The sequence below is a fragment of the Mycteria americana genome, chromosome 13, assembly GCF_035582795.1.
Source record: "Mycteria americana isolate JAX WOST 10 ecotype Jacksonville Zoo and Gardens chromosome 13, USCA_MyAme_1.0, whole genome shotgun sequence".
In the NCBI taxonomy this organism is placed as follows: Eukaryota; Metazoa; Chordata; class Aves; order Ciconiiformes; family Ciconiidae; genus Mycteria; species Mycteria americana.
This window is the reverse complement of record NC_134377.1, coordinates 7394181-7408784: the sequence shown is the minus strand read 5'-3', so window position 1 is coordinate 7408784 and position 14604 is coordinate 7394181. Positions and strand designations below refer to the sequence as shown.

Sequence of the window (14604 nt, the reverse complement as noted above, 5' to 3'; positions counted from 1 at the left end):
ATTTATAGCCTCAGGTCATAAGAAGTCTGCATGTGCCTTAAACAAACATGATCATTTAATATCTGCATTACTGTACCATGCTGCTGGCCATGATACAGGGGTTTTTGTTTGGTTTTAAGTGATCAAGGGGAAAAATGTCCATTAGAACAAATGTGAGAAGTTGCTCAAATGTGAGCATCATCTGACTCTGGCACTTCAGAGTGTAGAGAATAAACTTAGTTGTTACCCAGGGTTTGGTGCTGTTCTGGAAATGTTCTTATTCGTCTTTTTGTCCTTTAGGCACACCTCATCATTCTCCAAAGGTCAGAAAGCTACTTCATTTTTTTCCACCCAGCCATTCAGTTCGGAGTGTTTCTATCTCCACCCAGATTTTTCATAGCTGAATATTTAAACAAGATATTGGTGGTTTGGCTTACTTAATTGTTTTTTTCTTCCTTCCTCCTAAAGAAAACCAGTTGGGAAGCTACAGTCAAGTCTGACAGACCTTTGAAGACTGTAATTAAAATGTCAAAATAAGGAGGGGTTTTTATGGCTGTTAATTCTCAAGTTAGAACTGTCTTTTCTTCCTGCTGTTCTTTAGTTCTAATAAAATACAGGTTTTTCAGATGGCACTTCTGACATTTTAATTGCAACATGGTGGTTTGGGAAATGAAAAACAATTACTATACAGTTATTCAAATTATGTGCAGTTTTATGGTTATTTCTAGTAAAGTTGATATGGAGTACTGCCCTGAGAGCCTCAAGAATGATACAGGTGGGACTGTCATTATGGGGGAGAACAGGAAACTAACACTTTCATTTCTTGTAGGCCTGAGGATATGCTTCTCTCCGTAGGTAAAGCCTTTTAGTTAGGTTCCCATCCTTTACTCCCTTTTGTTGTTATTGATCTTATCTTTTTCCACATTTCAGGTCAGCCAGAACAATATTACCATGATGTCATCCCCATCTCCTGTCCAACAAGCTCAAACACCCCAATCAATGCCTCCACCACCACAGCCACAGCCATCTCCTCAGCCAGGCCAGCCAACTTCTCAGCCAAATTCAAATGTCAGGTGAGCTAGACTGCAACTTTTGAGGACCTTCGTCAGTGTTGTAAGGGTGACATTGTCAGAAGCGTTCAATATATCTTACTCTGTCTCCATTGAATTGAATGAATTTTAACATCAACTTCAGTGAGAGCACAGGTGGGATTGTGCCAAACACACTCCAATAACCCTCATTTTAAATAAAGAAGCTGTGTATGAAATCCTCACCAAGTCTACTGGCAGAGCTACAGAGTGCCATAACAATGCTTACTAAAAGCATATCTGCTCACAGGCTGATCATGCTTCCTTGTCAGATTCTGGCAGGTTTGATTTTTATGCTTATTTTTCAGCTCTGGCCCAGCTCCGTCACCCAGCAGCTTTCTCCCCAGTCCATCTCCACAGCCATCCCAGAGCCCAGCAGCTGCACGAACACCTCAGAACTTTAGTGTCCCATCCCCAGGTCCTTTAAACACTCCAGGTAAATGATCCGAGAACTATACTGCAGACTGTGAGTTAGGGTATGTTTTGGTAATTGTAATAGTTCCCAGGAAACCTGTTATTGTTTGGCATGATGTAAACTTTAGAGCTCTACAAAGCAGCCAGCACTGCAAGTAGTGAACATGTCACGTGCACCACATAACAAAACAACATGGATATCTCAAATCAAAATCAATTGAAACCTCTTTTCTTATCACTGAAGTACATAATGGGTTTTTCTAGCTTCCCAATCTTTTGAAAATGAATGATACTTAATTTAATGGAGCAAGTTTATAGAGGCATAATGATTTCTTAGTTCCATGCAGGAAGGAACCCTTATCAACAGCATGCAATTGTAAAGGATGTAACCACTTAATCACAGGTGGCAGGCTGCTTTGCTCCAAAACACCTTCCTAAGTGTACTCTGACACTTGTGCTCTTCTCTCTCCCAGATGTAATAAGCAGTTTCTGATACTGTGAATGGAAGTAACATACTGGCTCCTTCTCATACCAGTGTTGTGTGCTCTGCAGTTTGGAAAGCACTGACTTAAGGAAAACTGCAGCAAATTCAGTGTGTTGATTTAGTGTTTAATGCACCAGAGGAAAGGCAAAATGAGGACCTAGAAAATGGGTATATGAAACTTTGGGCCTTTTCAGAAAAAAATTGTATTAAATGGGTACTGCTTTCTGTCCACAGAACACGTTATTTCTACCCAAAGATTAGAGGGTTGGACAAGCACTTAAACTGTGGAGGGCATCCAGTTGTGGATTTGGATATTTGATGTGAGCTACACTTTGAGAGTGCCACATTTCAGATCTAGATTCTGAAATGTGAGAATGCTGTTCTGCAGTATCTTTTATCATCCCTGTGACATGCAGTCTTTACTTCTTACCAGGAAATCCAAATTCTGTCATGAGTCCAGCCAGTTCTAGCCAGTCAGAGGAGCAACAGTATCTGGAGAAACTCAAACAGCTATCAAAATACATTGAGCCACTCCGGAGGATGATCAATAAAATAGATAAAAATGAAGGTGAGGTTCCCTATATTTAGTCATGTATTTCTCTCTGTCAGCTATCTCTTCTGACAAAAGAAGCAGTACCTTGCCTTTTGTGCTGGTTTCTATTCCAGGGATTAAAAATTACAGTGAAAGTTAGTTGCTTTTTCTTTCCTATGACTGTAAAGATTTTACTGTGAAGAGTGGGCAAAATCCTCATCCTTAAATTCCCATCACTTTTCCTTTACTTCTGATGTTTTTGAGGCACATAGAGCTTACACAATGGATATGCTTATGATTAGATGAAAAATCTTTGGTCCTCACTACTTTCTACAGTGTTGGCTCATGTTTTCACTTTTAACAGTATACTGTATTTCTGTCTACAAGTATGGAAGCTATTCTTGTAGTCAGTGTTTGTGTCTGATATTATTTCAGATAGGAAGAAGGACCTGAGTAAAATGAAGAGTCTCTTAGATATCCTGACTGACCCTTCAAAACGGTAACTCTTTTTCCTTTTTGCTGGACATCAGATTCCCCAGGTCTTCCAGAAATTTGTTGTTTAGCATCCAGCCATGTTGGTATTGAAGCTGTCTGTGGGGCTCAGATAGCAGAAACGCTTCAGCCCAGGTGACCATTTTGTGGTAATAAAATTTCTCCTCTTCTGCAGGTGCCCTCTGAAGACACTGCAGAAATGTGAAATTGCTCTGGAGAAGCTGAAAAATGATATGGCTGTGGTACGTAATGCTTTGTGCTAGTGAGAGATAAGCAATTAATTCCAAAAGGTCTTATGATTTGTCAAGATAATCTTTTGCATTTCTTGTTGCTCATGCTGTTAAGACTTCAAGTAAGGTTGGACAAAATAAGAAAACAGGAAAAAATGGGCAAGCATTTACTTCATGTAAGTTCCCTATATGTATCTTTTAACTGAACCTTCAAGTTCTTGTGTTGAACTTTTGCAGCTGATTTCAGGACAGACTTCCTAAATGAAAGCTGCAGACTGCCTTTTTTTTTTTTTTTTTTTTTTTTTTAGTGTTACTGTATGCAGTTTTGAGAATCCTTTGCATTTCATGCATTAGAAGTTTACTGCTATAAAATTTTGCAGAATCAATAGTAGAGATTTCTTTTTTGGTGATGATTAAAAGAAAAGGGGCTTCTCTTGTGTTTTAGCCTACTCCACCGCCTCCCCCAGTGCCCCCCACCAAACAGCAGTACTTGTGTCAGCCACTTTTGGATGCTGTTTTGGCCAACATCCGTTCACCAGTCTTCAACCATTCCCTTTACCGTACATTTATGCCAGCTATGACTGCAATTCACGGACCACCAATCACGTATGTATCATTGACCTGCTGTCTGTCTTAAATGTTCATTATTTAAGGGAAAAATATTTATTTGTAGAAACTATTAAAAGAACAGGTGGGTTTATGGATGAGTGTGAGTTATATCTTTCCTGTTTACACCTGTAAAATATTTGACAAATGCAGTGTTGGCATAACATTTTCACCTAGTCCTTTTGTGGACCGTATTTTACCTAGGGCCCCAATTGCTTCACCTCGAAAACGGAAATATGAAGAGGATGAAAGGCAGACTATACCAAATGTCTTACAAGGGGAAGTTGCAAGATTAAATCCTAAATTCCTGGTGAACCTGGACCCTTCTCACTGCAGTAATAATGGCACAGTTCATCTCATATGCAAGCTAGGTAAGCAAGAATAAACTAAGGGCTGAATTCAGAAAGAAGTGCTGAGCTTGATGGTAGAAATTTGAAGAGTTTTTTGCTAACAGTCTTGAATCTTGCCAACCTGTGACTTCTGCATGAAGTCTGTACTTACCAGATTCATAGCACTGCTTAACCATGATATTCTGCACAGCCTGCTTCAGGGTACACCTGGAGATTTCATTCACACTGATCGATCCTTTCTTTGTACTGAAGTTGCAATTGGTAATCTCATTTAGTGTCTAGAAAATTACCGGTTGCTAGCAACAATCTTGATTCCTGATTTGACCTATACTGATATGTGAGAATTATTCTGCCTCCAACAACTAGGACAGAGCTAGAGAAATGTTGCGTTAATTTTTGGGAGGGTCTATTTCAGGTTGTACTAGTAATCGCTAACAATGATGTATGTTCAAGAAAGAAATTCAGATTGCATCTTTTTTTTGTCTCGGCTGAATAAGCATAAAGTGTTGTTTTGCTCTTTGGATTCCAATGGGGAAAATAGATTCTTTTCTCCTCCCCTTTGTTTGAGAAATCTGAACTGTTTTTGTCCTGAATAAGTACATAAGGCACTTGATTTTCAAAAATGAGGTGTCTAACTTAGTGAAGTTCAGCTGATGAAACAGTGAGATTGGCAAGGTGCAGAAATGTGTAAGAGATGAAGTTATGTTTGCCAGGCTTTTCTTCCAGGAATTTAAGAGTATTGTTAAAGTGAGCCCTGAGATTGCTTTCCAATAAAAATGGAAATGTACAGCCTGGTTCCTCCTTGGGGTTCAGAGGCTAGAAACCAAGCTGAATTATGCACAAAAAACCCCCCAACCAAACTTGGTCCAGCAAGAAATGCTTTGTTGTGATGGGAAGTATGTTTGCATTCTAGATGACAAGAATCTTCCGAATGTCCCACCACTACAGCTCAGCGTTCCAGCGGACTATCCAGATCAGAGCCCTCTGTGGATAAAAAACCCTAGACAGTATGGTATGAGATGCTAGCATGACATTTGTTGAGCATGTGTATGTGGTAATAGTGGGGAAATATGAACACCTAATGTTACTCTTTTTAAAAATTTTGAAATTATTATTTTTATTATAACTCCGTTTATCTGTTATCTTTTTTTTTTTCCAGCAGCCAATCCCTTTTTGCAGTCAGTGTATCGGTACATGACTTCAAAACTATTGCAACTTCCAGACAAGCATTCAGTCACAGCACTATTAAACACCTGGGCACAAAGTATTCGTCAGGCCTGCCTCTCTGCTGCATAACATCTCACTTTCTAAATCGTGAAGCAAGAAAGAAGGTCTCAACAGCTGGCCTCTTCCACATGCCACTGGAAAATCACATTTGGGGAGGGTACTTCAGAAGAAAGAAGCCTTATGTTGTTTTGTTTCTAGGCGTCAGGTTCAGTAGAGAACCCGATGTTAGATTTAGCTTTCATGGTTTTTATCTTCTGCCTCTGTGGACTTTTGCCAGCATTTTCAAATATACAAAATGTGTATATATGGTTCTTGAGACTGTACTAGGATGAGTTTTTATTGTCTTCTTAGAGAAGAAATTATTTGTGGACTTCCATCAGGGAGTCTGGTATAAGAGGGAGTAGGGAGAGAATGTCCTAATTTGCTTCAAAGTTTGCTCAGTGCCAGTATTCCTTTCACACTGTATGTATGTTTTGTGACCTGATACTGCCCCAGAAATAAATTAGCTGCAACTAGAATGATCTTGCAAACTTCTCAGTGGTTGCAGGAATCTTTTTGCTTACTGGCTTTGCCCAGAGATGGGATAAATTACAGCCTTTTAAGACATCCTTCAAATGTGTGAAATAAATCTGGATAATTATACTTGGGGGTGGGAGGGGACCAAATAGAGCAAAAAAAGTATTTTATAGCTTATTTTAAACACTACTTTGTATAAACGGATTTTGGTTAGCATGGACACATGTTTCTCACTCCAAAAGAGTGAGGTGATTAGAAAGAAGAGATATTAATGTGCACGCTGACTTCCTCTATAAACTCTATAAAATGTGTATGTAAAGGTGGGGGGAAAAATCCAACAGTATAAAGCCCTAGTAACACAAATCAATCCAGCAGGCTTGTAGCTACATTTCTTCTTTTACTAAGAGTCTCTCTGAGGTGTCTGGCATCCTTTGGGAGTTGATACTGTTCAGAGAAAATGCTTCTATGCTACATCAGTTTGTTTTGAAAAGGAAAGAACCAACATAGCTCAGGAGTAGAACTGACAACTAATATTTTATGCTTTGAGCAATGATAGGCACTCAAGTCAGTCATCAGCTGCCTTATTGTTGGGCTCTTCTAATGAAAACGTTTGCCACGAGTAACTCTAATTTCATGCATTGTGTGATTGTTTTATTTTCCCCATGCTTATAAGTTGCTCACTCTTAATTTCCTGGTGCAGAAGAATTTCAAATTTTCGATGTTCCCATCGTATCCTGCTCCATCTCCCTCTATTGTGCAGCAAACCTTAAAGAGTAGCTGGGCTCTCTTACAGTAGTGTCAAGAAATTGCTATGACCTTTGTAAATCTGTGTGGTGTCATCAATTTTAGGATGTTTTTAAATGTGGGTACTTAGTAAGCACTGACTGAGGCAGCAGAATGCTATCAGTATTTTGTACATGAACTAATGCATTATCTGTTTGTTTCTGTTGTAATAAATTTATTATTATTCCTGTGTTGGATGCTAACATTATACTGCTCTTCCCATGTTGGTCCTTAGATACCAGTTCTGTTGTGTCCATTGGATGATGGTTACTTTGTTCTATGGTGAGTGAAAACTCATATGCTTTGAAGGTTAGGGGAGGAAATTGTAAATGGCTCTTCATCCTATGCAACACTGTGTTTACTCTCCTCACAGTGAATTGGAAGACCTGGTCAAGAGGTTAGTCATGGTACCTACAAAAGAAAGATGTAGTTTTTTAACCGGTACTGTTACATGGCTGACTCTTTTCTTAGGGCAGAAAAAACAGCGGCACCAATACAGTTTGTAATACACAATTAAGCCATAAGCCAAGAAAGGGGGGGGTGGGGGGGTAGCAGTTAGAGATATTGTCAGGCTCTAACACTGAGACATTTATAGCATTTATTTCTTAAGAATTTGGTTAAAACCTATCTGTAAATAGATGCAAAATACGCACATCCCTCAGATTTCCAATAACTTTCCTAGTGCGGTTTTCAGAGCTGTCACTGCAATACCTTTTAAGTTTTCCTTCAAACAAGATGTAATGAGATGTTGGACTAAGAGGGTCAGTAGGCATCTTGACATACAGCAACTTCTCGGTTGGGAAATAAATAATGAAAACTGGAAGTGGGTCATGTACCCACCACATATCAAATTAATAGCTGTGTATCATATAGCTGCCTTCCTTTTCTGTTGATGGGCAAACTGTCATAAGCTGCTTGTAGATCTTGCTGAAATAAAAAACCCAAGCTTATTCCCAAATCCTTGGGAAGATTCACCAAAGTGGGAGTAAATTAGTATTGATGTTTGGGTACTTTACCAGCTCTTGGGGCATTAAAAGTGAATTCAGAAAGTGCCCCTGTTACGAAAAATTCAGGGCTTCGTGTCTTTCAGAAATGCACAAATTTGTTATGAAATGAGAAATACGCAAGTCTGATCCTTTCCTTTCTTGAACAAATGGCATACAAAATTAATTCACAATCAGCTTTTACTTTAAATGAGGTGACAACAGCAGCTGAAGAATCTGTCATGAAACTTCAGTGTAAATGTTCAAAGCAGTAATACGGAAACGAGAATGAAGAGTAAGAGTGTTGAATTAAAGTGCAGTTAGATGAAGATGGCTTCTTTGAATAGCCTGAGTTCCCCTCTGCCTCTCAATAAAGCTGTTCAGTAGTGCTTGTTTCAGTGGTGGCAAAACTGCCTTTTTTGTAATAGGCACTGGTGTGGCAATCAGACTGCAGAGAGGAATGCAGCAAATCAATGTTACTGTGATTACCTGAAACCATTTCTTTCTCAATTTGGAAAGGTATTGGGTTAGGATTACTGCCCTACTGGTGAGCTCAGGAATTGTGTGATGGACTGTCTTGTCTGGCTGATGAGACTTTAAACTTCAGTGAGAACTTTTTTCCCCCAAAGTTGTGGTATTTTGAATGAATTACTGTTTTTCTTCATGGAACAAAGATATTGTGTGATTGGCTGTTCTTCTGTTTTTCCAAACTTGCTATCTGAGGCACAGCTTTTCTGTGTTAAAGTCTAGCTTTGCGTCTTTGCTGTATGAGCTCCCCTGACGTTGTCTAGCACGGTCAGGGGGCAGGTGCATCACTAGCTGCTGAGCCTAGTACAACACATCCTGCCTTTTGGCTCCCCAGGGCTGCTTGCTCTTGCTAGGCTCTCGAGACTGGATGCTTAAGGGCAGAAAGTGGAGAAAACGTTCTTGCAGGTACTCCTTTTGGGAATTATTGTGCTAATGAATACATCTTCCTGTTTTGTAAACCATGCCTTTGTTTTCTGGACTCTTCCTTTTCCCAGTACACTACTGAAAATATTTATGCCTTAGAATTAATACACTATAGTTATCTTACAGGATATGGCGATGCTTAAATTTAGGAAAGTGTATTTTTCTCCATCTTCCAAAACTATTGACTCCCACTAGAGTGTAATGTTAAAACCACTCTGACCTGGTTCATTCTGCACAAAGGAAAAGGGATTTTAACTTGAATATAATTTTTAATGGGCCAAATTTGATGATAAAAGGCATGAAATGTACTAGAGAGCCAATACAGCTAATACTGGCAATGTGAGCTAATATAACTGATTTGCATATCAGTGGACTAAATTAAAAGAATTCCTTGATTCCTTTCTGATAAGTGCTACCTTCTAAAGAGACTCGTATTACCATATCTCCTCTCTCTGTTTCTCACCTGTATGAGATCCGTGAGTTTTTTTGAGACTATCCTCTCATATGGACAGTGCCTTAAAGAACCAAATATTTGAGATGAGCTATAGGAAGCAGTGCAGTTCCTGTCATTTGAGTCTTCTATATAAGTATTTGAGAAAGAGTCAGTCAAACTCTAAATAGCCAGTGTCTTCACAGAGTGATTCAATCTTTGGAACAACCCACTTAAAGAAATGGTAGAACACATTCCCTACTGTAACCACACCTTTAAGAGAACTGCAGATCTGTTGCCAAAACTGGTTGTGTAAGATGAGCAAGTCCTTGCCGGCTGGAGGAGAGAGATAATAAGAATGAAGGGCCCTAACTAACTGTTCTTGGCCGTTTTCTTTTGTTCTGTGTTATTTACTGTCACGTCTGTTTTGCAGATTGTCGTATCGATTAGCACTTGGATATGGGCTCTGTCATACTAAAGAATGTACAACATACTAAAGAATAAACAACTTTCTGATTCTCCAGGAAATGCTTTCCAGTTGAGGGGACTGACCTCCAACTTGAACCTGATCAATCTTTTAGACTTTTATTCCTCAATACATTGTTTTCAAACTGCAGTAGCCTTAAAAAATTACCTAACAGGACAAGTGATAACTATGTATGTTAATCTTCATCTGAAGACAAGTGTCTATTCTTCATTGGTTTAGGGCTATTAAAAGTATGAGGAGCAGTCTTAAAACACAGAAGAATGGTTTGTGTTTAAAACTTGCTCTGTGTGTGCATAGGTATATAATATACATAAAATTAAGATATCAAGATCCTTGAAACCTGAAATGGCAATAATATTGTTGCTTGCTGGGAAGCGTGAACGACAGGATACCCAGAGCTGGTTTTGTGTTGTGTTGTGTTCTTGCCCCCCCACCCCCAAATGCCATCCTTTACAGAAACATTCTGTAGATTCAGAAGTTCCAGATGGCCTTTACCTATAGAACTTGCACCTCTGAGTTCCACTTACCATCCTGCAAACTTACTGGGAGGAAAACTAATTAAAAAAATCTTTAAAAAGGAGGATTTTCAGAGTAGAGTACCACATAAGCTACTTTAAGTTGGTTGAAGAATATTAGATTTCTAGAGGCATTTCCTTACCTGATTTGACTGGTTAGTAGTCTCCTGGAACGTTTTCGTTCATGTGCATGTCTTCCAAACATTATTTCAGATGCACTGAGGAAGACAGAGAACTTACCTTTCTGCTGTTTTTCCGGAAAACTTTATTATTCACCATAAACAATGTGGGATTTTTAGGCTCCATGAATTAGTAGCAGTCCAAATTTAGCTTTGTATGTGTTTCTAAATGGTTCACTTTGATGTCAGTATGATTAATAAAATGTGCATGATAAAACTAATAGAAATTATTAGATAAAACTAATAGAATTATTATTATTAGATTATTATTATATTATTATTAGATTATTATTATTAGATAAAACTAATAGAATTATTAGATAAAACTAATAGAAATTATATGTCCACTTAGACACTCACAAGTCTATGGGGCCTAATGAGATCCACCCGAGAGTGTTGAAGGAGCTGGCAGAAGAGCTCACCAAGCCCCTTTCCATCGTTTACCAGCAGTCCTGGCTAACTGGGGAAGTCCCTGCTGACTGGAGATTAGCGAATGTGACACCCATCTTCAAGAAGGGCCGGAAGGAGGACCCGGGGAACTACAGGCCTGTCAGCCTGACCTCGGTGCCGGGGAAGCTGATGGAGCAGATCATCCTGAGTGCTATCACACGGCATGTAGAGAATAACCAAGGGATCAAGCCCAGCCAGCATGGGTTCAGGAAAGGCAGGTCCTGCTTGACCAACCTGATCTCCTTCTATGACAAGGTGACCCGCCTAGTGGATGAGGGAAAGGCTGTGGATGTTGTCTATCTAGACTTCAGTAAAGCCTTTGACACGGTCTCCCACAGCATTCTCCTGGAGAAACTGGCTGCTCACGGCTTGGACGGGTGTACTCTTCGCTGGGTAAAGAACTGGCTGGACGGCCGGACCCAAAGAGTGGTGGTGAATGGAGTTTACTCCGGTTGGCGGCCGGTCACAAGTGGTGTTCCCCAGGGCTCGGTGTTGGGGCCAGTTCTGTTTAACATCTTTATCAATGATCTGGACAAAGGGATCGAGTGTACTCTCAGTAAGTTTGCAGATGACACCAGGTTGTGTGGGAGTGTTGATCTGCTTGAGGGTAGGAAGGCTCTGCAGAGGGACCTGGACAGGCTGGATGGATGGGCCGAGGTCAATTGTATGGGGTTCAACAAGGCCAAGTGCAAAGTCCTGCACTTGGGCCACAGCAACCCCATGCAACGCTACAGGCTTGGGGAAGAGTGGCTGGAAAGCTGCCTGGCAGAGAAGGACCTGGGGGTGTTGGTTGACAGCCGCCTGAATACGAGCCAGCAGTGTGCCCAGGCGGCCAAGAAAGCCAATGGCATCCTGGCTTGTATAAAAAATAGCGTGGCCAGCAGGACTAGGGAAGTGATTGTGCCCCTGTACTGGGCACTGGTGAGGCCGCACCTCGAATGCTGTGTTCAGTGTTGGGCCCCTCACTACAAGAGGGATATTGAGGTACTGGAGCGTGTCCAGAGAAGGGCAACGAAGCTGGGGAAGGGTCTGGAGCACAAGGCTGATGGGGAGCGGCTGAGGGAGCTGGGACTGTTTAGCCTGGAGAAAAGGAGGCTGAGGGGAGACCTTATTGCTCTCTACAACTACCTGAAAGGAGGTTGTAGAGAGGTGGGGGTCGGTCTCTTCTCCCAGGTAACAAGTGATAGGACAAGAGGAAATGGCCTCAAGTTGCACCAGGGGAGGTTTAGACTGGATATTAGGAAATTTTTCTTCACCGAGAGGGTTATCAAGCAGTGGAACAGGCTGCCCAGGGAAGTGGTTGAGTCGCCATCCCTGGAGGTATTTAAAGGACGTTTGGATGAGGTGCTTAGAGACATGGTGTAGTGGTGGTTTTGGCAGTGTTAGGTTTATGGTTGGACTCGATGATCTTAAAGGTCTTTTCCAACCTATATGATTCTGTGATTCTGTGAAATGGTAATAAGGCCGCATAACAAAATGGTAGAATGTCTTGTCTGATGACTGATTTCTGATATTTCTGCTACCCCAAAGGTAAGTCGTGCCTTTTTTAGCAGTCTTACACACTGAACAGTGATTTGAACTGGTCATTGCAGAAGATGAGGTAGAAATTTTGTTATCTGCAGAAAAAGAGAGAAACCATGCCCTAAGTCCTATGACTGCAGAGCCGATTATGGGAGTGGCAGTTTAAGCAAACAAGTTTGCAAAGCCAAGGCCCTCAAGTATCAAATTGCTCAAATCAAACTTGCAGCAGGGCAATTATCTACAGCATCACAGCAGGACAATGACTAGTACGCAGGAAATACCTTCTCTTACGCTTGTGTGGAACATGGTGAGATGCAACCCTCCTGCAGCTCTAAGGCTCAAGCAAATGGGATTTGTTAGCAAAACCTGGTTATTGCAGGCTTACTTTCATGATACTGACTGCTCTGGTTCCTACAGCATAGTGTTGGATATTGATTTACATTTAGTCTATAGCTGTTTTCTTACGGAACCTCAGTTCACTTTGATTAGTTCTCTCTCCCACGTGCGCTAGCGTGGCATATTTTTAGTGAGCACAAAATGGTTATTTTCCTGACTGAGTTGCCTTTGGAAGCTGATCTGATCAGGATTCCTCTTTGTGGCATCTCTTGGTGTATTGCCCCAGAGAACATTTGGTGTCAATGAAAAAAGTAGCTCAGAGAATGGAAATTGCAGGAAGGGGTGAGAGTGAACATGGGGACAGAAATATACAGGCAGCTGTGCCTGCTGTTTGCCACTTTGCCATGCTCGGAGGGCAGGAACAGGCTGGTGGGGAAATGGAGCCACTTAGTCCCAGGAAATAAGGATGTTTTGAAATCACAAAATACTGTGAAAACACCTGCTTTTTATTGTTTAGTACCCTAGGTTGGGCCATTTTATTAATAAGACACTTGTATGTGATCCCTACCCTTGATTAGAGATGTTTTGAGGGACAGATTTTTTTTTTTTTCAATGGCTGAATGTGTTCCTTCCAGAAACCTGACATACCTTTTACTGAGGAACTCTCTCTTTAGTCAAATGTTTGACTTCTGTGTCATGGGGGGTAAGTATTGTGATCATAAGCTGGGGATAATACGAAGGTATCGAACATGGAGATGCCCGTGACTTCATTTAAAAAAAAAAAAAGTTGACCTTTTATATAGCAGTATCATGGAAGTTGATAGACAGTATATAGACTTGCTTCTAGAGGGCAGCACTAAATATTTCTACCACTGTAATGTTAAATAAAATCCCTTCCCCAACACTCTCAGCACTGTATTTGGTTTATGTTTCAGAACTTCACATTCTCATATTAGTCCCAGCACAGCTTGTAATTAAAAACAAAACAAAACAAAACACAACAAAACCCCATGACCTGAGTGGTGGTAACCTAGAAGGGGACTCCCTTACTCTCGAGACCTTTGAAAAAAATTAAACATAATTTTTGCCTTGTGTGAACAAAATCCTCCTAATTATAGCTTATGCTGAGTGAAGTGCCTGGCAGCATCTCTCACAGCAGCTTGGTCTGAGGAATAAAATGCGGTACAGCAAGAAATGCTGTACTGCAGCAGCAGGCAGTACAGAAATACGGCATTCCTCTTTCCTTTTCCCTGTGCTTCCAACCAGTATAGGTAAAGCATATGACTTTTGTGTGCTGATCTGGTTTGTTAAAATGTAGCTCAAGCCAGTGCTGAGACTATCAGTGCATTGTATTGCTAGCAACACACCTCCGGCTTTGCCTCGCCTGCTGCTGCGGTTTGGGTAGCGGTTTAGAAGCAACTGTATTTCTATATCAAACTAAATGACCCTCAGCTATTCCATTTTTCTGTATAAGCTGACCAGAGTGCTCTTTAATCGATCAACGTACGGCTCTGAGTTACTGAGTGTAGGTCACCAATGGCCCTGGGGTCAAGATACGCTGCAAGGAAAGGTGACAGGTTTTCAAGGCATTCTTGCAGCTCAGTCTTCCATTTGTGACTATTGGTGACAAGGTAATGGCTGATCTCTGTTACAGCTTTTAAGTCATCCTGTCTGCAGCAACAGGAAAATGTGGCATAGCTTTTAGTAGCAATCCCTGATTCATTATGAGTTTAATGAATAATGAGATTAATGAAGATCTGTAATAACATGGGAAAATACTTTTTTTTTTTTTTTTTTAAATAGTGTCATTTAAGGAAGCACAGAGTGACAGCTGCTGCTGAGGAGCAGCTGTTGCTGTCCCCCTCCCCAGTACCACCATTACGTTCCTGTTGTGGCCACTTGCTGGGAGGCAGAGCTCCCCGTGGCTGGCTGCCCACCCACCAGTGCAATGCCCCACCCCAGGGCTTTTACAGTGGCGGGGAGGGGGCTGCAGGGGATGGGGGCAGCTGCCTCACCCCATCCCAGTGGTATCAGCTGGGTGGCCCTGGCTG

The 14604-nt window shown here is 41.0% G+C and overlaps 1 protein-coding gene across 3 annotated transcripts in view; it reads left to right on the top strand.

The window, feature by feature from the left end:
• MED15 (mediator complex subunit 15) overlaps positions 1-9553 on the top strand; it is a 33856-nt gene extending 24303 nt beyond the window's left edge. Inside the window, exons 10-18 of one of the 3 annotated variants that reach the window (XM_075516638.1) lie at positions 910-1052; positions 1376-1503; positions 2399-2533; positions 2933-2996; positions 3165-3231; positions 3665-3825; positions 4030-4196; positions 5089-5187; positions 5338-9553. In XM_075516638.1, the coding sequence (XP_075372753.1) occupies positions 910-1052; positions 1376-1503; positions 2399-2533; positions 2933-2996; positions 3165-3231; positions 3665-3825; positions 4030-4196; positions 5089-5187; positions 5338-5471 (1098 nt within the window). In that variant the 3' untranslated portion in view covers positions 5472-9553. Of the gene's footprint in view, positions 1-909; positions 1053-1375; positions 1504-2398; positions 2534-2932; positions 2997-3164; positions 3232-3664; positions 3826-4029; positions 4197-5088; positions 5188-5334 lie in introns of all 3 variants that reach the window. The other 2 variants (XM_075516637.1, XM_075516639.1) reach the window with 2 other exon arrangements.
• Positions 9554-14604: the final 5051 nt, after the last annotated feature.